The 26,573-nt window shown below is 38.0% G+C and overlaps 1 protein-coding gene across 4 annotated transcripts in view; it reads right to left on the bottom strand.

Annotated features, from left to right (window-relative positions):
• Positions 1 to 26,573, bottom strand: part of KCNQ5 (potassium voltage-gated channel subfamily Q member 5) — a 514,493-nt gene that overhangs the window by 129,318 nt on the left and 358,602 nt on the right. For all 4 annotated transcript variants that reach the window (XM_045498758.1, XM_045498759.1, XM_045498760.1 and 1 more), the window contains exon 3: positions 9,688 to 9,814. In XM_045498758.1, the coding sequence (XP_045354714.1) occupies positions 9,688 to 9,814 (127 nt within the window). The remainder of the gene's footprint in view (positions 1 to 9,687; positions 9,815 to 26,573) is intronic.

Below are 26,573 nucleotides of genomic sequence, written 5' to 3'. Positions count from 1 at the left end.
TGTTGTTGTGACTCTTAATAGGAATAAAGCTTTAAAATCTAATTTTAAAAGCCTCCTACTGCACAGTACATTATCCACGTTCTTAAATACTGCAATCAGCTGTGCACTGAGCTGCTCTGTGGTATTTATTAAAAAAAAAAAAGCGGCACCATGAAGATATACTGTAGAACATTTTTAAAGCCATGTGCAGTGGTTTTAACTGCAGGACTTCCTCTGAAGTTAATGGGACTCATACTGGCAAATTTCAAGCACCACTTTGAAAATTTACCCCATAGTGATAGTTTAATGCTTCTTATTGATCACAAGTCTTTAGATAACATCTCAAGGCAAAAAGGGACAATGTCTCAAAGGAAATAAATAATATTTAATGAAATAAATCTGCATTGCAACCATCATAACTAAGAGTCTGCAGCAGAGTCCTTTGGGAAGCAGACCCTTGGGAACCGCTCATTGGTGATAGTTACCAGTGGGGACATAAAAGACCTTCCATCACATTCTCCTAATTCCAGTTGCTCATAGAAGATAACATATTTTCTTTTAATTTTGAAATTTCATGTTTCTAAGGGTAGATATGTATGGATACATGGAAAAGTCAGAGGGAATAGATTTATATTCTGAATAAATAATAATTTGTATGTTGCTGATAACAAGTACGAACAGTTATAGATGACTATGAAACCCTGAGACTTATATACTTTTCACTGCCTGATAAAATTTTTTTTCTTGTTTTTTTCAACCCAAATATTCACCATTAGGCCTGTCATCAAGCTACTGGATGCTTGCTAGGGCCCCATCTCAGGAAGCTGTCCTGTATCAGGCAACTATTATATGGCCTCAAATGGCCTACATGGTTTTCAGGGTGTGACTGTCCCTCTTTCGTTTCCTACTACTTGCCCACTGCTCACTGAACTCCAGCCATAATGACCTTATGTCTCTTCCTTATATAAGCTGTTGGGTCACAAGAATATTGTAGTTATTGTTCCCTGGCCTGGAAAATCTGTGCTTAAATCTCACGAATGGCTCCTTTTTAATATTCAGGTTAACTTGAGTGTCCATTCCTTAGAAAGACTCTCTTGGACCACCTAGTCTCTCTGTCCCTAATCTCTCTGTTTTATTTTTTTCATTGCAATTATCTCTAGTTGATACTACCTTGTTTTTCAAAAATATGTTTGCATAGGATTTTTATCCATCCACTGGAATATTACTCTACAAGGAGGCCATGGGCCATTTGGCACAACATAGCCTCCCAGCATAGAGAACCATGCTTGGACATGGTAGGTGTTGTATAAATGTTTGTTGAATGAGCTCAAAACCTTGGGTATCTTTTGTTTCTCTGTCTCATATAATCAATCATGATATTCTATATCCTTCTTACTGTGACAGCTTCTACCTCCATCACCTTTGCTCTGTATCATCATAGTCTCCCTCCTACTGGTTCTGCCCTTTTCTAAGGACAAAGGAGACCATACTTTCACAGTCAGGGACTATGTTTTAGTCATCTTTGTGTCTTTAGCACCAAAGATCATGTTTGGCACATAAGTGTTCTGTGAATGAATTTCACAGATACAGTGTACAATACTATGTACATCCAGTACAGTACTGGTGATATATACAGTACTATGATAGTACTATGTACTGTCATCATAACTAGTGCCTTCCTTAATACCCATCACCCATCTAGCCCATCCCCCACCCGCCTCCCTCCATCAACCCTCAGTGTGTTCTCTTTTGTTAAGAGTCTCTTATGGTTTGTTCCTCTCTCTCTTTCCCCCCTCTTCCCATATGTTTATCTGTTTTGTTTCTTAAATTCCACATATAAGTGAAATCATATGGTATTTGTCTTTCTCTGACTGACTTATTTTGCTTAGTGTCATATATTCTAGCTCCATCCACATTGTTGCCAATGGCAAGATTTCAGTTTTTTCTGAGTAATATTCCATTTTATATATATATATATATATATATATATATATATATATATATACACACACACACACACACACACATATATATGTATATACATATATATATGTATATACAAGCACCACATCTTCTTTATCCATTCATCAGTTGATGGACATTTGGGTTCTTTCCATAGTTTGGATAGTTTGGCTATTGTTGATAATGCTGCTATAAACATTGGGGTGCAGATACCCTTTCGAATCTGTATTTTTGTATCCTTTGGGTAAATACCTAGTACTGTAATTGCTGGATCATAGGGTAGTTCTATTTTTACCTTTTTGAGGAACCTCCATAGTGGCACACCAGTTTGCATTCACACCAATAGTGCAAGAGAGTTTCCTTTTTTCTGCATCTTCACCAACACCTGTTGTTTCTTGTGTTGTTAATTTTAGCCATTCTGACAGGTATGAAGTGGTATCTCATCATGGTTTTGATTGGTATTTCCCTGATGATGTATGATGTTGAGCGTCTTTTCATATGTCTGTTAGCATCTGGATGCCTTTGGAAAAGTGTCTATGTCTTCTGCCCATTTCTTAATTGAATTATTTCTTTTTCTGGGTGTTGAGTTTGGTTAAGTGCTTTATAGATTTTGGATACTAGCCCTTTATCAGATATGTCATTTGCAGATATCTTCTCCCACTCCACAGGCTGCCTTTTAGTTTTGTTGATTGTTTCCTTCTCTGTGGAGAAATTTTTTATCTTGATGAAGTCCCAATTGTTCATGTTTGCTTACGTTTCCCTTGCCTTTGGTGACATGTTGAGTAAGAAGTTTCTCTCACTGAAGTCAAAGAGATTGCTGCCTGTGTTCTCCTCTAGAATTCTGATGATTTCCTGTTTCACATTTAGGTCTTTCATCTATTTTGAGTTTACTTTTATGTGTGGTGTGAGAAAGTGGTCCAGTTTCATTCTTTTGCATGTTGCTGTCCAGTTTTCCCAACACCATTTGTTGAAGAGACTTTTTTTCGCTGGATATTCTTTCCTGCTTTGTCAAAGATTAGTTGGCCATATATTTGTGGGTCCATTTCTGGGTTCTCTGTTCTGTTCCGTTGATCTACGTGTCTCTTCTTGTGCCAGCACCATACTGTCTTGATCAGCACAGCTTTGTAATACAGCTTGAAATCCAGAATCGTGATGCCTCCAGCTTTGCTTTCTTTTTCATGATTGCTTTGGCTATTCGGGGTCTTTTGTGGTATCATACAAATTTTATGATTCTTTGTTCTAGATCTGTGGAAAATACTGGTGATATTTTAGTATATGTGCTGCCGAAGTGAGCACAATACTGGTGATATTTTGATAGGGGTTGCATTAAATGTCTATGGGTAGTGTAAACATTTTAACAGTGTTTGTTCTTCCGATGCATCAGCATGGAATGTTTTGCCACTTCTTTGTGTCCTCTTCAATTTCTTTCACAAGTGTTCTATTTTTCAGCGTACATATCTTTTACCTCTTTGGTCAGGTTTATTCTTAGTTATCTTATTGTTTTTGGTGCAATTACAAGTGGGTTTGATTCCTTGATTTCTTTTTCTGCTGCTTCATTATTGGTGTATAGAAATGCAACGGATTTCTGCTGTTGACTTTTACATCCTACAACTTTGCTGAGTTCATGTATTAGTTCTAGCAATTTTTTTGGTGGGGTCTTTAGGGTTTTCTACATAGAGTATCATGTTGTCTGCAAATAGTGAATGTTTGACTTTCTCCTTGCAGATTTGGATGCCTTTTATTTCTTTTTTGTTGTCTGATTGCTGAGGCTAAGACTTCCAGTATTATGTTAAATAATCATGGTGAGAGTGGATATCCCTGTCTTGTTCCTGACTGTAGAGGAAAGGCTCTCAGTTGGGAAATAATCTTTAGGTATTCATTTCCAACTAAGGGCATTCTCTATATGGTTAAGTCATATCAGCTAATCAAGCCACCTTATAAGTTCAAATTTGTGTACTAAGTCAACAACTATCTGTTTAGACAAGTCTCTCAGTAGTCTACTAACCTTAACAAACATGAGAAGGCATTTCTGGGAGTAAGATCACTTACTCTGGAGATATCCCCAATTAGGAAATACCCAGAGAACTTTATGATAACATTGCTTAAAAAAATATGCAATTTTATAGAAGGCAAGTAAGTCTATTTTAGAGACCCATTTCCCTTTTAGGTTAGAAAGCTGCAATAGATAACCTGATTTAGTTGATATAATAAGGCTGATATGTAAGGCCAATACTGCAATTAATGTTGTTTTCTAAAGCCAGGCTTCTCATTCAAAGATCTTAGATTACTAATGATGAACATAAAAGTATCAGATTCTTTGTCTGTAAGTTGATGACAGTGGACAAGTTTCAATTATATTTAATTTTAGGGGCACTTGGGTGACTCAGTTGGTTAAGCTCCATTGGTTAAGCTCTTGATTTCAGCTCAGGCCATGATCCCATGGTTTGTGGGTATGAACCCTGTGTTGGGCTCTGCACTGACAGCACGGAGCCTGCATGGGATTCTCTCTCTCCCTTTCCCTCTGCAACCTCTTCAAAATAAATAAATAAACTTAAAAATTAATGTAAAAATACTAATAAACTTAAATAAGAGCAATTTTCTTACAGTTGGGTAGTGTGGTTCAATGAGAAATACTCATTGCCTTGGATTCCTGGCACATGACTCCTAAAACCCTTGGAATTTCTGGAATGATAAGTGTCTTTTTATGCTAATTAGATGACTGGTACCTGGGGTGGTGGTGGTAGGGGTGTCCCTAGGTAAATTCAAGATGATGCCTGGTTACCAGAAAGACCAAATCATGATTAGAGAGTTGGAACTTTTAGCCTTATCCTCCAGACATCTGGGAAGGGAACAGGGTCTAGAAATTGAATTTAATGACCAATAGCCAACGTTTAATAAATTATGTCTATGTAATGAAAGCTCCATGAAAATATCTAAACCATGGGGTTCAGAGAGCTTCCAGATTGAACACACCGAGGTGTTGGGAGGGTGGCATGCCTGTAGAGGTCATGGAAGCTCCATATTAGCCATTCCCTTGCCCCAAGTACCTTACCCTATGCATCTCTTCCACTTGGCTGTTCCTGAATATATCTTTTATAATAAACTGATAACAGTAAGCAAAGCATTTTCCTGAATTCTGGGAGTTGTTCCTCATAAATCCTCATTTATGAAATAGAATATTATAATACCTATGTAGAATTAAATAAGACAATATTTATAAAATGCTTAGTGCAGTACCTAGCATACAGCAAGTCTCAATAAATATCATTTATCAACTAGAAGGATTGAAATGACTTTAGTATTCTGTGATCAATTAATCAAACAGGGTTTAATTGTTCTCAGATGGTCCAACCAATCATATAGAAAGAGTCTAAAGGAGTTTCAATGCTTAGAAGTAAAGAGTAGTAGCAGAAGAGTAAATGACTGACAGAAAATAATCTGAGAGAACAGAATTTCTCCTAAAGGACAGGGAAGATTGGAAGATAAAGAAAATGATGCAATTCAAGAGCATGTCTCTTAGAACAAAAGATGGGGAAGGAGGAGAAATGGAAAATGATGTTTCAAATCTTCAGTTTAGAAGCCAGTGGCAGTTCTGGGAGTCTCTGATAAAACTTTTGAACACATTAGCAGCTTATGTTGCCTTTTAATAAGAAGAACTCACAGATATATTAGAGTGGCCTTGGCTGTGTGGTTAATTTTAATAAGGGCTTCAATTTGGTTTTAGCCAAAGAAGAAACTGGTTATTTTTTTCTCATTAAAAAAAAAATGCACTTGTTGACATTTTCCTGAGTGACTGTTATCTCATGTCAAAAACGTATATGCCCAATTCATGCGGGAAACATCTGTGCTGTGGTTTGCCTCTTTTGTCCCCTTGTGGAAATATTAATGCTGAAGGAAAACTGTTAAAATAGCAAGAAGAAGTCAACTTATATTTAGCATCAAATACAGACCCAAGATTAATAACAGGCTGGTATTTTCTGCTTCCCTGAGACATACTGCAAGACCAAGAAATATGGCTCTGTTATATATGTCTTTAGAAAGAGTCACCAGGGAATCCAAAAAAGCCACTGTTAGAAGTAATTTGTTGGCTTCCTGACACATCAGGCTCATTATTGTGATCTAAGTACCAGCCTTTGGTACTATTTGCAATTTTCAGGGAAGTCATTAATGAAAGCAGAAAAAAAAAAGAATGACTATGAAATTAGTCTTTGAGTGTATTTCACACATTCTCAATACTGAGGCCACTGATTGGTGGTTGAATGCAGAGAACTCATAAAGCAGCCAGTATAGATAAGTGAAGGGCATCTTGGGGTAGTTATCCCAAAATATACTTGACTCTCCAAATTGGTAATGCACTGATTATTGCCTACAGCTATACACATGTTATTTCAAAAGAGTCTTAGAGGAGAGATGTAAATTGAACACACAGGTATAAGGAAGAATTTTGCAATACAAGATAAAATTTTTACCAGTTTTCAAAGCAAACTCCCCAAACCAAGAAGAGATAAATCAATATAGTAATGAAAGAAAGCACTTAATTTTTAAAAAATTGAATAAACTTTTTCTTCCCTTTGGTTATACTTGTTTAAAATATATTGTTCAAACACAAGTATATGATGACTTTGTAATTTAAAATGTTCTTCATTTGCCTAGAATGCAGGGCTGGAGGGGGTAGGCAGTTCAGGAGGGGGAAGTTCCAGTCTTTGGGAATTAGCCTGTGGGGCCTCTAGCCACTCCAAATACTATCAGTTGATCTCTCAGACTCAAAACTATATGAGGTCCACTAGCTGACCACTGCAATAGCTTCAGTCTGTCTCCAACTGGAAAGAACAACATTGATGTGCCTCCAGAAAGGATTTCCCATGTTGAAGGCATAGCCAGGCTACCACAGTTTTTTCTATATCCTTTTCTGGAATGCTCAAGACTGCTGAAAACATTTGGGCATGTATTTAGCGTGTGCAGGGTAATCAACTGTTACAAATACATGGAGCCTTGAGAGATATTAGCTACATTTGCAAACTCAGAATAGTTTTCACAGATGAGAGACCCCATTTCTTTCTTCCTTTCTTTTTTTTTTTTTTTTATTTTGCCATGGTAAATTAGGTTGAACAAGGGAATTACAGGGCTCACTTTACATTGCACTTTATCATTTTATCAGTGGTATCAATCATTTTTATGCACCTATTAAACAGGGCTACAGTGGGTTTCTACAGTCACCTGCCACAGCCTGCTGCCTTCAGGCAGATGACATTTGGTTCCTCTGTGTAGATTAAATTTTACTGACATCATATGAAGATCCACATTTGAACATGCTCCACTATTACATCAATTCAGCTGGGCCACAATAAGCCCAAAGGTGATTAGGATATTAAGATTACAGATATCCTGACATCAGTTTTAGAGCCACATATTTTTTTAAAAAAGATATTCTATCATGACCACGAAGATCTGAGACAGGAAGAGACAGATTAAAGGACTAAGATGTACTGAGGTATCCAAAGCTGAAAACAGCTATCAAAAGGCAGCAGGCATCTGGGAAAGGACTTTCTTTTTAGCTTGCAGACCAGAAATACATCAGCATTGCCTCTGGAATTGGAGCAAAGCCAATTTTTAATTGGTTTTAAAATCTGGAATGAAACATTCCTTCAGTCATCCATGAACCGACCTCATCCTGTAGAAGCTGAGTGAATCTTGGCCAACCATCTGCCTTGTGAATTGTTTTGTTTGGGGCCCTTATAGGACAGAAAGTACTTGTGCAATAGTTTCACACCAAGTTAAAGTCCTTCATGATGTTTCTGGAGCAGAGAATTGAAAAAGAGAAAAGTCTCTGGAGAGAAAAATCAAATGCCTTCACTGATATGCCTGGGGGCTGGGTAATTTCTACCTACTTTCCTCCATATCTTAGCATAATGGCTTCCAGAAAGGAGTAAAGCCATTTCTCGCAGAAGACAGGCAGCTGGACAAGTAGACTGCAGTAGTGAAAGCCAAACCAGGTATTTTAAGATAGGTTTCATTTAACATTTTACTGGATTCACTACTGTAATTCCAGTGCTTCACACACAACCGAATTTCCATAAATTTCAGTTAAATGAATGGTGACTCTTTTGAAACAAGCATACTCTGAAATTAACTCAGTGGCAAAGAGCATATGGACAGCCCACCTTTTCTCCCATCCCCAGGACAGTGCTCCATCTATACAGCAAGGCTGGAAGAAAGGATTCTTCTTAACAGTGTCCAAGGATGAGCAGACACTTTCTCCAAGACCTGCCTAAGTCCATTCTGCCATTAGTGCAGGGAACAGGGGGAAAGGAGGAGACTAAGAAGATTAATCAACAATTACTGAAACCTCAAATAAAATGGAAAACTAGCTGTCGATGAAGAAGATAGTATAAACAAGCTCGTAAATAAAAACCTACTTCCTCAGATGGGAAGTAGTTGAAGTAAGTAAGCCTCACCAAGAACTTTTAGTATTTGGATCTGAATGGCTGCCAAAGAAGTGGGAAGGAAAAAAGAGTAAGAAAACCAAATGTAGCTTTTATACAACAACTACAACTACAACAACAACAACAACAACAACAACAACAACAACAACAACAGGTTTTATATCTAGGGTTTTTTCCCCCAAAGGAAGAACATTCTATTTTTAAAAAATAAGCTATAGTCTTCAAAAATGTCAACGTCCTACAAGACAAAGAATGGCTGAGGAGCTATTCTAGATGGAAGGACACTAGAGAGACAGGACAGCTGAGTGCAGTGTTTCATCATAGACTGGATCCAGCACGGGAGAGGAAAGCATGCTATAAAGGACATAATTAGGTCAGTTGATACAACTGGAATACAATCAGCAGATTAGGTAAAGTATTAATGTTCAATTTATGGAAGGTTATGTAAAAGAATATCCTTATTCTTAGGAAATCCACACCAAAATATTTGGGGATAAAGGGCTGTGATGTAGGCAATTTACTTAAAATTTGAAAATTGAGATATAATTGAATAAGTTTTCAATCTTATGGTATACTTTTAAATATATTCCTGGGAGTTGCCAGATCCTAAGTCCAGACTGCTGTATGACATCTTCATGAAAATGTATAATTTCAGGCTGGTACCCAGGTGATGGAATCCCTCTGAAACCACAGGAGCTAGAGAGCTGAAAAGAAGTGGTATTTATTCAGGGACTGCATTGTGGGGGAACTCAAATTTAACAGGGTAAAACACTTTATCAGGTCTAAAGTTGCCCATACATAAAGTAAGCCATACTTGTAATCATCCTTGAGGCATGCTAATTGAGATGCTTTATCAGGACTAATACATTGCTATCCACTCCAGTTTGTCAAGAGCATAAAAGGGGTATTGCTCATATTGTAAAGAAAAAAGGGGGATTTATATATACTGAAATCAATGCTTCCCTAATTCAAGACAATACTGGAGAACCATACATTTCACTGTAACTTAATTGGATATAAGTGAATAGTCTAGAGCCAGACCACTTGCCTCAAACTCCCAACTCCACCACTTTCTTTCACTTCTCTTTGTCTCAGTTTCTTCATTTGTAAAATGGAGATAATAAAAATACTTACCTCATAGTGTTATGGTTAGGATTAAGTGAGTCAATGCTTTTAAAACACAAAGTGCCTGACCCACAGTAAATGTTCCATGAATGTTATCTTTTAATATTGATTAAATATTGCAATAAAGAAAAAAAAGGATGCAGTGTTGTAAATCCATATGTAGGACTTTGATATTCACCTATAACACAGAAGGGCTTTCGGGCAAATCTCAGTCTTCCTTGCCATCCTCTATACCGACAACAGCAACCTGCAGACCAGATTCGAATGATGAACTCCAAACCAAAGACGACAATCATCACGAACTCCTAAGATATGAAATAAGACATGTTAGAGAGAGGCATTATGGAGCAAACCAGAGCAAGAAGCTCCATGGGCATTTCTGGACACTTAGACATTTGCTATAAAACATATAGTTGTTAATCACTAACGTTAACATTCCCTCTAAACCCAGAGCACATCTGAACCTCACATTGTCTGTACTTCAACCTTGGAATGCTAGTCCTATGCAAGTTCCTAATACTGCAAATTTAGGAGTTGGTTTTAATACTAAACGGGCAGGCTGAATTATAGATCTTCCCTGTGTGGAATATACAGTGTAACTGACTTAGTTACCTGGTAGCATGCGAGATACTTGAAATGAAAGAGGGGACCCTGAAAACACAGCTTTACACTTGTACAAAAAACAGACCTTCATTTTGCTGCAAGAAATGATATAATCCTTTAGCCCTTAAGAATTGCTCTTATAGAAAAGGAAATAAACATTTAGAAGTATACTGAGTTCTTTTGTTATGATGTCAAAATCTTCTTATTAGACAGAAAGTTCCAAAAGCATTACTGTGTGTGTGACACATATATTCTTTGCCTGAAATGAGACCCTGAATCCTCCAGATCTGAAGCTTGTTAATTTTTATGTTGCCTTTTGGTGAAGATGCCCAGAAAATAACACCTGCTCCAGCAAAAGGACTGACATTATTTAGGAACAGTTGTGAATGAGCGCTGGGGAAAGGCCAACTAAAGTAGCTCATTAAGTAGTGGGTCATAGAATGAGAAACCAAATAGAATTTGTTAAGAATAAAGCATCTCTGGAGCAAGCTTATCATAGTCACTGTCTTGTCCCTTTAGAGGGATAGGCACTGAGTGTACTGAAATTTATTTTCTTTAAAAAATAATTCCATTTCTTGTTTTTTTAAAAAAATTTTTAATGTCTTTATTTATTTTTGAAGGAGAGACAGAGACAGAACACGAGTGGGGGAGGAGCAGAGAGAGAGGGAGACACAGAATTCGAAGCAGGCTCCAGGCTCTAAGCCGTCAGCACAGAGCCCGACTGGGAGCTCGAACCCACAAACTGTGAGCTAATGACCTGAGCTGAAGCCGTACGCTCAACTGGCTCACCCAGGTGCCCCTTCCCTTTCTTGTTTTTAAACAAGGGCTGACTTAGCATTTATCATGCAGGACAATGTTTACTAATTGATTTTTATTATAATTAATTAATTATAAAAGTGATAAGTAGTCTTTATTAAAACATTCAAACATCACAGACATATAGAGCATAGAGAGTAAAGGTCCTAATCTCCCACCCCATGTCCCAAGATAAAAACTGTCACTAAATTTAGAAAAATGGCATTTTTGTTGTTTCAGGCAAATGTCTCTGTTTAGTTAGTGCCTGTGATAATATGTTGCACTTTTGCAAAGCTTAGTAGAGATATATCATTCTATCCTTCTGTTATTTTGCACTAAGTGACCCACTAATATTTCTCATGATGAAGAATAAATCTCCAATATCATCACTGCTTACAGTGACTTAAAACTACTTACAGAATAAATCTCCAAAGATGATTTTATGCACAGATAACCCAAACTATGGTTAACATACACTCATTAATGATATGAGGGTTTCATTTTATTTTGGTTTTGCGTATATATCTAGGTAGTTGAATCTATTCCTTCACTAAGATGGACAAAGTGCCAGATCACCTATATTTAATCCAGCACATCTTTCCACATAAAACATGCTGAGAGGCCTAAGATGCCCATGAAGTCCAATCTAGTTTTCATGGCAGGTCAGCTTTTTTTAAATCCCTGCCTCTAGCTCCTACTTGTGCCAAGAAGTCCAGCATGCCACTGGGGAGAGGTCATATAATAAGGGATACCCAAGAGAGTCCTGCATGTAGCTTGAGCAACTAGGCACATCATGCAATGAATTTTTTTCTTAAAATTTTTTTTTATTGTTTATTTATTTTTGAGAGAGAGACAGGGCATGAACAGGGGAGGGAAAGACAGAGAGGGAGACACAGAATCCGAAGCAGGCTCCAGGCTCTGAGCTGCCAGCACAGAGCCTGATGTAGGGCTTGAACTCATGAACCGTGAGATCATGACCTGAGCCAAAGTCAGACGCTTAACCTACTGAGCCACTCAGGCACCCCATGAATTTTCTTTTTCATAGGAACAGATGAAACCAATAGATGTGTGGCCATTGTTCTAAAGTAAGGTAGGCCATCACTGTACCATTTCTATGTTGCACTGAGGCAGGATAAATTATATCTACAAGTTCTTAACTCATGGCCCCTTGTTCAGGAATATTGCTTGCTGCCTTTTTTTTTTTTTTTTTTTAAGAGGTTAGGGGAAAAATCCTTCATTTCCAAACAAGCAAGAGGAAGTTGTAATTGGACTTTACCACAGGGTCACAATTTCTGCCTTGGGGTAAGTAACACTAGGGTCAGAATTCTCTCCTTACTAGGCAATTACTTAGTGTTCTCTATAGGGGATAAAATTTCTAATCCTTGAGTAAGCAGCAGTGGGAGAGGAGAGCTCAGCGGATGACTATGGGGCATTTCTTTCAGGTCCAGAGCTACAGGCTGTGGGAAATGTTCTTTCCCAAGGACCTGGGGCTTATGTAATAGGGAACAAAAGCATGAAAACCACTTTGACCAAATTCCGTCTATTGGTTCCTGAAATATACACTTTACTGCAATTATAAGGAACAAAATGCTATTGAGTCAGAGAAGGGAGGGCATCCCAAATCTGACAGGTGGGGAATAGATCTGTCAACATGCTGTGTACTGGTATTCATCTTGCACAAGTGAAACTTTGTACCTTTTGACCAACATCTCCCCTTTCCCCCTACCTCTTCAGTCCTCGGTAATCACTATTCCACTCTCTGCTTGTATGAGTCTGACATTTTTAGATTCAACATATAAGTGAGATGATACAGTATTAGTCTCTCACTGCCCCTCCCCCATTTAAGCTCTGCCTCTCTGTCTCTCTGTCTCTGCATCTCTCTCAAAAATAAATAAACATTGGGGCGCTTGGGTGGCTCAGTCAGTTAAGCGTCTGACTTCGGCTCAGGTCATGATCTCGCGGTCTGTGAGTTTGAGCCCCTCGTTGGGCTCTGTGCTGACAGCTCAGAGCCTGGAGCCTGCTTCCGATTCTGTGTCTCCCTTTCTCTCTGCCCTTCCCCACTCACACCCTCTCTCTCTGAAAAATAAACATTAAAAAAAAAATCATTGCACAGACCTATGTCAAGAAGCTGCTTATGTTTTCTTCTAGTAGTTTTATAGTTTCAGGCCTTACATTTAAGTATTTCATTCATTTTGAGTTGATTTTTGTATACAGAGTGAGAAAAGGATCCAGTTTCATTCTTCTGCATGTGGATATACAGTTTTCCCATTCATGGTAAAAACTCTTAGCAAGTTAGGAATAGAGGTTTACTATATTATTTGATAAGTAGCATCTACATAAACCAAGTAGCATCTACAAAAACCTATAGCTAATGTCATACTAATGGTGGAAGACTGAATCCTTTACCCTAAAATCAAGAAACAAGGCAAGATATTAGTTTCATCACTTTCATTCAACATAGTTGAGAAATATAGTCACTGCAGTAAGGTAAGTTAAAGAAATAAAAGGCATACACTGGAAAGGTAGATATAAAGCTGTCTCTATTTGCCGATGACATGATTGTTTTCAGGGAAAATTGCAAGGAATCTTCAAAAATAATGCTTAGAACTAGTGAGTCCTGTAAGGTTGCAAGACTTAAGATCAACATACAAAATGTAATCACATTTCTGTACACTAATGATGAGGATATAGAAACCAAAATTAAAAGCACAATATTATTTATAAACCACTCCAAAGAAAATAAAATGTTTAGCTATGCACTTAATAAAAGGAGGATATGCATGCTGAAAATTGTAAAATTTTGATAAGAGAAATCAGAATTCTAAGACCCAAATAAATGGAAATACCACGTTCATGAATTGGAAGATTCAACATAATAAAGATGTTAACTTTTCATAAGTTGATCTATAGGTTAATGTAATTTATATAAAAATATCAGGAAGTGTTTTTTGTAGACACAAGCTTATTCTAAAATTTATATGGAAAGTCACAAAATCCTGAAAAGGGAGAATAATGTTGGAGAACAAAGAGTTACTTTATCTGACATTAAAGCCTACTATATAGTTTCAGTAATCAAGAGTATGTGGTATTGATGGAGGATAAGACACACAGAGAAAAATGGAACAGAATAGAGAACTTAGAAATATACCCTGACAAATATGGGTTTGGATAGAGGTACAAAAATATAGATTAAAAATGTTTATTTATTTTGAGTGTGTGTGTGTGAGAGAGAGAGGGCGGGGAGGGACAGAGAGAGGGGGAGAGACAGAATCCCAAGCAGGCTCCATACTGTCAGTGCAGAGCAAGATGCTGGGCCCAAACCTACCAATCTTGAGATCATGACCTGAGTCAAAACCAAGAGTTGGATGCTTAACTGACTCACATCTTATAAAAAAGTCAATTCAAAATAGGTCATAGGCTTAAAAGTTAAAGCTATAAAATTTTTAGTAAAAAACATAGGAAAAATTTTTTAGAATTTGTGTTAAGCAAATATTTGACACCAAAAACATAAGAAATAAAAGGAAAAATTGATAAACTGGACTTCATCAAAAGAGGATGAAAAGACAAACTTCAGACTGGGAGAAAATATTTACAAACCACATATCTGATAAAGTTCTGGTATCTAGGATATATAAAAACTCTCATAACTTAACAGTAAAAAAACCCAAGCAAGTCAATTAGAAAATGGGTGAAAGACATGAATAGACATTTCACTGAAAAGGATATAGAGATGGCAAATAAGCATGTGAAAAGATATTCAACATCATTAGCTATATGAGAAATGCAAATTAAAACCACATGAGGTAACATCACACACCTAGCAGAATGGCAAAAATAAAATAAATTTTGTCCACACAAAATGCTGGGGAGAATTCAGAGAAACTGTATCACTCATGCACTGATGGTGACCATGTAAAATGGTACAGCCCTTTCAGAAAACAAGTTGATCATTTCTTATAAAACTAAACATGTAGTTCCTCAAAGGCTCAGCAATTGACTCGTGGGCATTCATGCCAGAGAAGTTAAAAATTTTTTTATACGAAAAACTGTACATGAATGTTCACAGTGGATTTATTCATAATGACCAAAACCTGAAAACAGTCCAGATGTCCTCACCACGTGAATGGTTAAACAGGCTGATACATCCACACCATGGACTCTACTCCACAATAAAGATAAATGAACTACTGATATACACAACAATTTGGATGAATCTCTAGGAAATTATGCTGAGTGAAAAAAGGGCAATCCCAAAAGGTTACATACCATGTTATTCCATTTATATAATATTTTTGAAATGAAAACATTTTAGAAATGCAGAGCAGATTAGTGGTTTTGAGAAGTCAGGGAATAGGGTAGAGGTATGCGAATGGGAAGGAGATGGGACTATAGGTATTAAAGGGCAACCTGACAGATCCTTGTGGTGATGGAGCTGTTTGATGTCTTGACATGACCCTCCAAATATGACAAAATTGTATAGAACTGAACACCCATATACAAATACATACATACCCACATACAAATACCTTAAGCGCAATGTGGGAAATGTGGGATATGTGGGGAAATGTGAATAAGATCTGTGGACTGTATCAATATTATTAGCCTGGTTGTGATATTATAGCTTTCCAAAATTGTATCATTTGGGGAAACTGGTGAAGTGTATGTAGGATATATCTGTATTATTTCTTACAGCTGAATGCGAATCAACAATTGCTAAAAAAAAAAAAAAAAAAAAAAAATTCAATGAAAAAAAGAAAGCCATCCCCCACCATCTAAAGGAAATGTGTTCCTCTTCAGACTGGGATATTAGATCTGTTCTCACCGTGTTTTGAGTTAATGATGCTCTCTAAATGACCCTTTGGATGGAGTCTTCTTATTTTATTTTCAAATGACATAAAAATACAAACATTTGCTATGCTCAGTTGAAATGATTTAAATTAGGGGTGGTTCTTCTAATAGTTTTTGGACTAGCCATGTGACAGGTTCTGGTGCCTTTGTTGCCATACCTCAGAATAAATCAGTTCATTTTCTCTTGCTTGTTTTTAATTGAAATAAAATATCCACTATTTATTCAAATGGTTGCTAAAGAGATTAGTGAATCATTATTGGAGTACTTGACCTCCTTGGAGGAAAGCTATAATGTAAAGTTGGTGTTATTAACAATGGTTCTATCCTTTATTGAAGCTTCTAAAAGCTTGGCTTTGACAGTTCTCTATAGAACAAAAGGCAATGTTTATTATTTTTATCACCTGTCTTGAAGAAGTTATAGTGTTTCCTCATTTCTACTCACAGAATTTTGATAAAACACAGAATACCTTTCCTATTCTTATAGACTAAAAACAATATATATAGAAATTAAGAAACCTAATGGGCAGTGGTAGAGCTAGTCCTAGGTTCTATCTAGAATATTTATTGAGAATACTAACTTAGTACTAACTTTCCATTCTAGATATTAAGGAAGAATCTTTATATCTCACACCAGAAAACTGTGATGCTATTTCATTAATATAGATGACTTTGTTGTGTAATTCAAGATTTAAATTCTGTTCTTGCAGCTACTTTATTTTTGAGTTACTCAAAGTGGTTTTAGGTACAGATTGATTTTTTTGTACAAATTTACAATGCCTAACAGCTCATGTTCTAATTGTTTTCTCATTAATTAACAGCACTGTTCATTAAAACACAGTGACCTTTGTCTAATCTACAAGCTGTCTAATGTGACCATTAGTTTTTTCTGGTTTTATGCCATCAAATGGCATTTTTGTGAAGATGAAATGCCAACATTATAAACCTCGTGACATTTCCACCAATCCTTGAAGAGCTGTGGCTAATTAGACATACAAAATTCGAACTACTGCCTTTATTCAGAATATCAACATAATCAATTTCTAGCTATTTTGGCTCATGTTGTGTGTGTGTGTGTGTGTGTGTGTGTGTGTGTGTGTGTGTGTGTGTTGTGTGTGTACTTAAAGTAACACAGGGCTAGCAGGCCAGCATGCCTCCTTACATAATCCCTGGAGGGAAAGGATCTGTGACGTCAACTGAGTCATAAATTTCAAAGAAAGGCATCAGTCAGAAGGGTTGCAGTTATAATTCTTTGTAATTTGGAAAATTCTACTAGTATAACACATATCAAGGAAGTGAAAGTAAGATCTAGAGATCACTCTACATTTAAATCAGAATGTGGAAATAAATACACAAAAGCAAGTCATTTTTTGGATTTTCGTCTCTTCCTAGAACAGAAAAAGACCCTAAACACAAGCTTACTAACCATCACCGAGAGGCCATTACATGCATCCATTGTCACTCTAGCTTCCTTTCACATTTCTCCTTATTTTGGGGGATGGTACATTAACTATTAGTGTATTGGAAGAGAATTTGAGAGAATGAATGTTTCTACCAACGGGGCTGATTTGACCTGGAGTTGAAGACGAGTCAATACCTTCAGGATTATGCTTGCATCCAGGGAGGGGAGTGGTGAGAATATGACGGAACTTTACTAAGTTGCTTAGCGGACACTGAGTGGGGGTGTGCAGAGAAAGGGAACATGGCACTAGCAGTAGGGGAGGGATGGGGAGACCATAACAAAATGTGAAGGGGCATTGATGCTGCCTGCCTTCAGAAACAGCGATTGAGATGGTTTTGAAAGTCACTGATAGACAAATCCATTTCAGGAGCACCAGGAAAATCCAGTGCCTCCTAAGGTCTTCCTTTTTGGGTTGGTTGATTCCTGAAAGTTGTCTAGAAATACTTTATCCTTTCAAGGTTTTCATACCTATTAAAATGCAAATATCCCTCTGAAAAGTAATTCATCAACCATATTTAGATGCAACATTCATTTATCCCAGAGGATTTTCAGTTGGGGCATAGGGAAGGGGGTAGTTTGAAAATGTCTTATCCCAAAGGACTTATTTACACGTTACTACCAAAGGACCAGGGGCAGGTTTTTATCAGGTGTTGGGGTCACAGGTTGAGAGCATATGGGCGAGGGGTAGGAGGCAGTGCCTCCTTTGTGGTGGGGAGAAGATCAGAGGAACAGAGGACAAGAGTGAGGAACAGAGGACATTCCTTATTCCCCCTCACCGCCCCCCCACCACCCCAGTTCAGCCTAGCAATGGTCCTATGCACCTTAGTTGCTAGATGAGATGCCACGATGATATCTGCTCTCTTGTAGTGACTTTAGACACTTAGGGATAGGTTGGTTGCTGTCAAGTGTTGTAATGCCTGCCTGGTATGAAGGAGTCATCCAAGTGACCCCTCTGTGTTCCTGTTTTGTGCTCTTAAAGTCACATCTACATCAGGGGAAAGGGTGGCTTATGCATTCTACTCCACCTGCCACATCGTGGGTTGGAGAATTCTGTCCTTGGTACAGAGCCACAGTGGTGCTCTCTGCTGAGGTGCCCAAGTTGGTGGTAGGGCTTTCTGCGCATTCTCTCCTTCCCCCCCTTTGGGAAAAGAAAGCAGTCTCACTGAGTACTTTTTTGGTTCCCCATCCCAAACCAAATTAAACCTTAATGGGTTGGAGATTTATATATGGGCGTGTCTACATGCAGCCACATGTGTATGTAGCAGGGATTCATGAACTGAAAGCTAGAAACACTGAAAACAGTTTGCTGTACCTTGAACTAAACCCAGGTATTCATTCTGCTATGGTTTTGCCAAAAAAAAAAAAAAAAAAACAAAAAAAAAACAAAAAACAAAAAACAAAAACAAATGAACCTGTTAAAGTTGGAAATGAGGCTAAAAGCTCTGAATCAGATCAAAATGGGAACACCAAGAAAGTCTCCAAAATGAATGAAATCAAAGTTTTCATTTGATTTGAATTGCTAATTTGTCAATTTCTCATTATCTTATAGGCTTTTCTTTCTCTTGGGAACTGTTATGAGCTTGCCCCCAAACAATATAAGTAACAACTTAAAATTAACATTGCTACTAGAAATAAAATTAGCCTATTCTATTAGTTTTATAATATGAAAATATGTAAAGGCAATGGGTTTTTCTTACTTATAAAAATTTAAAATACTTATAAAATTTTAAATAAAATTCCTTAAAATAACAAGTAATATATTTCAATAAAAAGACATTCCTGTACTTATGAAATTGGTACATGTCAGCCAAGTTGATTATAAAGCAAATCTTATTGTTTCCTTTTGGTGAAATTTCTCTTGAAGGTTGTGGTGAACACCTGCGACAAGACAAGAGTTAGGATAGTTGCAGTGGAGTGAATGTTCCCTCCAAAATTCAGACGTTGAAGCCTCTGCTCCCCCAGTGTGATGGTATTTGGAAGTGGGCCTTTGGAGGTAATTTGGTTTAGAGTCAGTCATGAAGGTGGGGCTCCATGATGGGATTAGTGTCCGTAAAAGGAAGAGAGACAGAGCTGCTTACAGGTTCTCCCACTTTTCCTGCCCCCACCACATGGGGACACAGTGAGAAGGCAATTGTCTGCAAGTCAGGAAGAGGGCCCTCATTGGGGAATAAAATCAGTCATCACCTTGGTCTTGGACTTCTACCTTCTAGAACTGTGACATATAAACATTTGTTGCTTAAGCCACCCAGTCTACATATTTTGTTACAGCAGCCCAAGCGGACTAAGACAAATGGATTTTGTGCTACCAAGAGGCTGAGAGTCAGGTCAGGACTGAGCATATTCTTAGGAAACTTTTAGAACTTTTTACTTTTGTTGGGAGTATGTCTCAGCCCTTATAGCTACCCTTGCTTGGACCAAAGAAATTACTCTGATAATGAGAGGTCCCATGATTTTTAGAAAATTGGCCTCTTCCCTCTTCTTTCAGGGTGTTTGCATAGTTTAGTATAACTAACTCTTCTGCAACATTTATTTCATTCATAGGTGTTCTGCTTTTCATGAATTCCTTTTACAAATGTATACTGAATACCATAACCATGCAGTAGAGAGATGGGCAATGTGGCTATCACCCTTGAGTTTATAATCTATTTGGGACTATAAGATATGCATAGTAGAACACTCATAAAATTATGTGCAGTAAGTACTATCTGAGTGGTGGTCTTTTGTTTCTGGAGAAACTCCTCATTCATTGTAGCAAATCCTCTACCCAGGCAGGCTCTCACAACAAACAAACTTCAAATGTTTGTTGAAGTTTCCTTCAGTTCAAAACTTCAGGTTCAGCAAAAACTAATTAGCATCCAGCTTTATCAATCCATTAAGATCAAAATTCTGAAAAAGGGCTGGTTAGAAGTAGAAAAATTAGGATGAGTTAATTGGCCTATGATTTTGGTCTAACCTGCCTATTCAGCACTATTACGCTAATTGCAATTGGAGAGTGAATGGGTTCTCACCACAAGAAGTCTCGGTGTCAGTGTGTGCTTATTTTGATTAATCGAAGGTACAGAATAGTAACAGTAATTACCTAATTTCACTCTTATGATTTATAGCACTGAACAATTTTGTTTTCACTTGGGGTCACCTGATGATATCTCTTTTCTTTTTACTATCTTACTACTAGAATGATAAGATTTTTCGCCTTTGGTTAAGAAAGTTTAAGAAAATGTTTTTCCACATTTTATTTATTTTCGAGACAGAGAGAAAGGACAATGACTTCAAGTAAGGGGTTTGTACTCAAACTTTCTCAAACTCCTTCTGACAGTTTTTGAAACCAACTCTAACTACCCTGTGCCCGGTAAATTGACCACACTATCTCTGGTCAATACAGATAGTAAATACTCTTAAGACAGACTGGGAAAAGAAAAGAAAGCGAGGGGCAGTTTGTTCCTTTTATCTGAGTATAGTTTGGGTGGAATCCCCAAGTGTTTTAATGTTTGGAGGAAATGGAACTTCAGGCAAGAGCCAAAGTGGCTCTCCTGAAGCAGCCAGTGTTTTATTAACTCGGTAATGAGGAAGGCAGATGCTGTGTTGATGGGGGGATGGAACTCTGAGAACCTCAACTGTTGAGCTGTCCAATGGGGAAAACACTGCCTGTTGGTAGACCATGAAAACAGTGGGCATAATATGGAAGAAATAGAAACCTTTGGGACCATGGCTTTCTGAGGAGGAAAGGCTATGGGGCAGGGTAGTGATGGAGTCCAGCATAAATCAGTTACTTTCTTGTTTTCTTTCCATGTCCATAAGCTATAGACTGTAATGCAGACCTCCATATGCTACTGGGAGAAATCCCCATGCTTTCTTGGGTCATCTAACCCACCTTTCTTCTAGGCCTCCTGATAGAACAGGAGCTATTTTGATTTAAAACAGTCTTGGTTTCCTCCTCTCTTGCCCATAATAATTGTTTTCTCTTATAAGCATCAAAATGCATTTTCTTACCTAACGTTGTATATGCCCCCCACCCCATTACCATAGTATGTCTTATTGGTGTTAGTATACTCTATGGTAACAAGAACAGTATCCTTGGTGAGCATGGAGAGGTAGGAAAACACATACCTAACTCTGTACATATTGCACATGTGCTGGCACACACACCTGTATGTGCACTTGCGCAAAAGCTTTCAGAGCTGATATTGGGATTCAGTCAACCAGGCTCATGTTCAAGAAAAGGAGAGACAGAAATCTAAGAATGAAAATCTACAAGAGACCCTAGTAACAAAACATACCACACAAATAGAAAATGCATATCTGTTCTCAGGGCAATCTTTCATAAATATAAAATGTTAACTATCCCCAAAGTATGTGAGTCAGTGGCACTGTCACAATGTTCCATTAATAACACGTTCTAAATTGGAGAAAAATTTAAAGTTTTCTGCCCTTTTGAACATTAATGTCATAAAGACAAATAAAATATATGCAAGATCACTTATTTTCATAGTTTCAATTTTATTAGACATGTGAATCTTCATGTGAATCATCTTTTATGAAATCTGTCATGATCCTGGGATATTTATTTATGTGTCTAATTGTTTCTAGTGATCCATCAAGATCATTCAAGACTAGTCATGCTATAAATCAAGTGTACTCTTAAATTGGGTAAGATGGAGGGCCTATTCACTGATAAACTTGAACAAATTTAATGAGTTCCTCTGCCTATTGTTCATTTGCACCATTAAACAATAGACTGAGAATGAATATGTCTTTGGGGCGCCTGGGTGGCTCAGTTGGTTAAGCGTCTGACTCTTGATTTTGGCTCACATCATGATCTCATGGTTCCTGACTTTGAGCCCTAGGTTGGGTTCTGTGCTGACAGCACAGGAGCCTACTTGGGATTCTCTCTCTCCTTTTCTCTCTGCCCCTCCCCTGCTCTCTCTCTCAAAATAAATAAACTTAAAAAAAAAAAAGAATGATTATGTCTTCTATACCTACTAGCTTAAGAAAAAATTGAGATGAGGATAAAATGAGAAAGATATTTGGGAAATTTCCAAGTGTTTTAGAATACCAGCTTTTATGATCCCTAAGCATAAGACAGCAGATGGCATGTATTTATCAATTTGATTTACTAGTAAGTTATCCTGGCAGCAGAATCCAAGGAATATTGGGGCTATCCCTTGTTTTTAATCATAACCTATTTCTGTGTTGTGTTATTCACCAAGCCATGTTCTGATTCTAATTTGTTTTTCTGAAGTTTCTCTGCTGAAGAGAAAAATGACTTCACATGCTACATCTAGCCTTTATCTCAGACAGAGATGGCTCCGATTGTACATTAGCCAATACTCTTATTTGCCCATAATAGTATGTGGAATGCTATTTCTGCCAAACATCTCTCCTCACATCATTGACGTATCTTAATTAATACATTACCGACTTCTTGTCACCCGTTATGCACACCTGCCAAACAACCTCTGATTGGAGATGGCCTCCTTCTGCAGGATGGATTGCCATCACTTGGACTGATTTGGAAAATTACTTAGTGTAGGAGGGAACTGATCTGTCACAGTAATTTGAAACCCTGCTCTGCTCTCCTGCTCTTTTATTTGGTTGAAGACTTATTCCTACCTGGCAACACGACACTTGATTTGGAGACCACAGTAGTAGTATAATGATATATGAGAGGACTGATTCACAATTTTAACTAAGAAAGCACCCCGTACACAGTTCGTGAAGAAAGTTGTGGAAATACAGACCCATACATTGACTTTATGGGACACTAACAAAAAGTGGGCCCTGAGCAAAAACAACCATCTATTCAGAAGTAAGGCACTGCCCCAGAAAAGAATGCACTGGAGAAAGTACACTCCTTACCATTTCTGAAGCAGCATGGAATGCCTGAATAGATGTAAAGTGATATAGCAGTGTCAAGTTGACCTTTTGTAGAATCTAGACAAAAGAAGTCCTGGAGCAAGGTGTGCTGAAAGTAAATTTGCTCAGAGTGAGGGGGGTGGGGAGGTGATGGGCTGAAGGGAAAAGGAACATCTACCAACAGAGGTGGATTCTCCTGTTGAAGCAAAAGGGCCCTGGGAAATTTTCTCCACTGAAAGGGAAACCGACTCTCTCTTCTTTCTCGTCTGTGTTCCCCTTTATCATCCTCATTTGCCTTCCAGGCTAGTCCATGAAGTCTCCAGTGAAGAAATGCTGTCAGGCCCACCGCAAGATAGTCTTATTAGGCAGCTGTGTGTGTATCACAGCCTCTAGTCATGGTCAAAGCCCCAACAGTCTCTCACCAGGTGTGGTTGTAGGGGAGACTTCCTTGCTGTTGCCCTACCTCGCAGCCCCATATCTCGACAGGCAGGGAATAGAATTGTACTAGAGCAAGGATTTCACCACCCTCTCGGCCAATTAAGAGTATCTAAAAGTTACTGAAGGTAGTTTTCAAAGACTAGCTTTATATATCTAAAATGAGTTATCTTATCAGAGAGTAGAAATTGTTTATACTTCTGAAAAGTTCCCATTTTTACAACTTCTTCCATTATTTTACTCTGCATGTTTACATAGTAAATGCAGGCTCAGTGGAATCTTTTCTTTTTAAAGAACACAAATACAATTCATTACTTCCATTCAGCCTTCTCTAATTCAGAATTTGTGATAATTCCACTAGAGTCTGGGTAACGCTTATTTTTGTGCCATTTATTCAAAGAGGATTTACTAGGCAAATTAAGAACAGAAATGAGAGGACAAGGGGGAAGGTTTAACATATTTAAGAGGAAACAGTTTTCAAGATCCTTAATAGTACTTATTTGCATTTAAACAATTAATGGAATAATTACAACCAAGCCATCTCATTAATTAAAGAAAACCCAGCAGGATCTTTATTTGGCAACAGTTAGCAGAGATTCCCTAAGTATCAACTCAATGGGAAATTGGTAAGAAATATGCCTTCTCCCAAATTCTAATTACCCCCTTTCAATCATCTTAAATGTTTCCCAAACACTGAGGTAAACATTCCAATAAGCTATAGCTAGCTTCATAAATTAGTATACAGATATGCATCAGTCTGTGCTATAGGTATCTCCAGGATCCTGTGATCACTGAAAGCAGGCCCCAACCTAGTAGAAGCATAACAAGTGGAGCAGGAGAAAGGGTCCGTAGCTGATCCAAAGGGCTTGTGTTCTCTTCTGGTCCTTTTTGTATCTGTCTTGTGACCTGACCTGGTAGATAGGCCTACTTGCCTCTCCCTCCCAGGTACAAGCCCCTAGAGACCTTATAAACTACAAGTTTCCCTTCCAAGGAAACAGAAAGCCAGCACAAAGACTTGATTAGGTCATTTTCAAACACTGGGATCATTAATTTAGCCCTAGTAGGGCACTTAGGACAAAGTGCAGAAAATGGAGGTTCCACCATGTTTCATTAATTCACTTAGCAGAGAGCAGGGGTTCAGAGCACAGAAGGGCTCTGCCACTTACTAGCTGTGTGACTTTGGGCAATTTATCTTAACCACACTGTGCCTCAGTTTTCTTTTCTATAAAATGGGGATATAAATTCCTTCTTTTAAGGGTTGTTACCAGGGTTGAAATGACCTAATATTGTACAGTGCTTACAACTGTGCCTGACAAGTAGAAATCACTTTATAAGTGCTAAATAAAATGAATTCATTCATCTAATATTCAATAAGTGGTTACTACATGACAGGTCCATTTCTAGATGCTGAAGATACAGAAGTGAACAGAGTCAAAACCTCCCGTGTTCTTGGTGCTTCTAGTGAGGGAGGCAGATAATAACATAATAAATAAGCACATGTTACAGACATCAGAAGATAAGTGCCACTGAGAGTGATAACGGAGGGGAAATGTGCTGAGGAGGGCTGGTGGATGTCCAGCCTTAAACAGGAGAGTCAGGGTAGGCCTTTCTGAGCAGACTAGAGGTTGTTGTTACAAGCCTGATGCAAATGCCCTGAAGTGTGGATGAGGAACAAGGAGACAGGGGACTGAAGTAGATTGAGTAAGGGGAGAAGAGTGGGAGGTGAGGACAGGTGGGAATGGACAGCCAGACAGTCTTTAAGGGTCATTGTAAGTGGGTCTTTTAGGTCACTGTAAGAACTTTGGCTTGCTTTTTTTTTCTTCTTTGATGTTTATTTATTTTGAGAGAGAGATATAGTGAGCAGGGCAGGGGCAGAGAGAGACGGAGACAGAGAATCCCAAGCAGGCTTCATGCTCAGAGAGGAGCCCGATTCAGGGCTCAAACTCATGTAATGTGAGATAGTGACCTGAGCCAAAGTTGGACGCTCAACTGACTGAGCCACCCAGGTGCCCCAGAACCTTGGCTTTTACCCTGAGAGAAATGGAATGTGTTCTCCAGGACAAAGGCCTTAGGAAGAACCAGCCTGCTTTCTGTCTCCTCACCCACCATAGCTGCTCTGTTCATTCTCCAGGTTTTGGTAAAGATGGAAGATCTCTCTGAGAGGAACTGGGCACTCACCAACAATGGAAGAAGCAGGGTGTGGAAACTCAGACAGGACCCATATGTCTGTCTGTTCTAGGCAAGAGGATAGAAATGAGGCTCTACTCTGAGAATAGGCTTTCCCTGATATGTGCTAAAGTAGAAGCTTGAAGCTGTAAATATATTATATCATATGTTCATTAGACGATTTCCATAATTATCAGAACCTTCAAGTAGACACTATTCTGCTCACTGCCAAGTGCCAACCCACAGGTCTTCATTCCTAGTCTGCAGTGTGGCCCTGAACTGACAAGCTTCCAAGAGCTTCCACTCTGAGGAGATGAGAAACAATGTTAGATCTGATATGACTGATCAGCAGTAAAGGAAAGAAGAGAAACAGATACAGAATAAAATTATTTTTTATTTAATTTTTATGTGCTTTCCAAACAAGATAAATTTAAATGGAAATTCAGAACACGTGAAATGTTTTTATTTGTAAGTTTGTAGGATATAAAACCCGACAATCCTTGCTTATCCTGTTCTGCTTAAATGCTTCTCTCTTTGGGAATCTGGAGCATCAATAATATTGCAACAGTTTTGGTAAAATTGCCACTTTTTTCCTCAAATTTGATAAATGTCTGGCTCAAATTCTCTGAGATAAGATGAAGATAGTGAGAATCAGATCACTCTTTACTTTTCTGACAGCTGAGCCGAAGCTGGGGAGAAGAGACTTCAAATTTCCCTTATTTTTTGACTTTAGGGCTCCATGTAAAAGAGTGACCATAAAGTGAAAATATTATTAAAGAAGCTATGGACAAAATAATAATCTTCCCCCATCTCTCAACCAAATCTTCTGTGTTCAAGGTGTTAAGAAAAATATATGACTCATAATTGATACTATTACATAAATGTTGAAATCTTTGAGTGTTAAG

The sequence above is a fragment of the Leopardus geoffroyi genome, chromosome B2, assembly GCF_018350155.1.
Source record: "Leopardus geoffroyi isolate Oge1 chromosome B2, O.geoffroyi_Oge1_pat1.0, whole genome shotgun sequence".
NCBI lineage: Eukaryota > Metazoa > Chordata > Mammalia > Carnivora > Felidae > Leopardus > Leopardus geoffroyi.
This window is presented reverse-complemented; position numbering and strand designations above follow the sequence as displayed.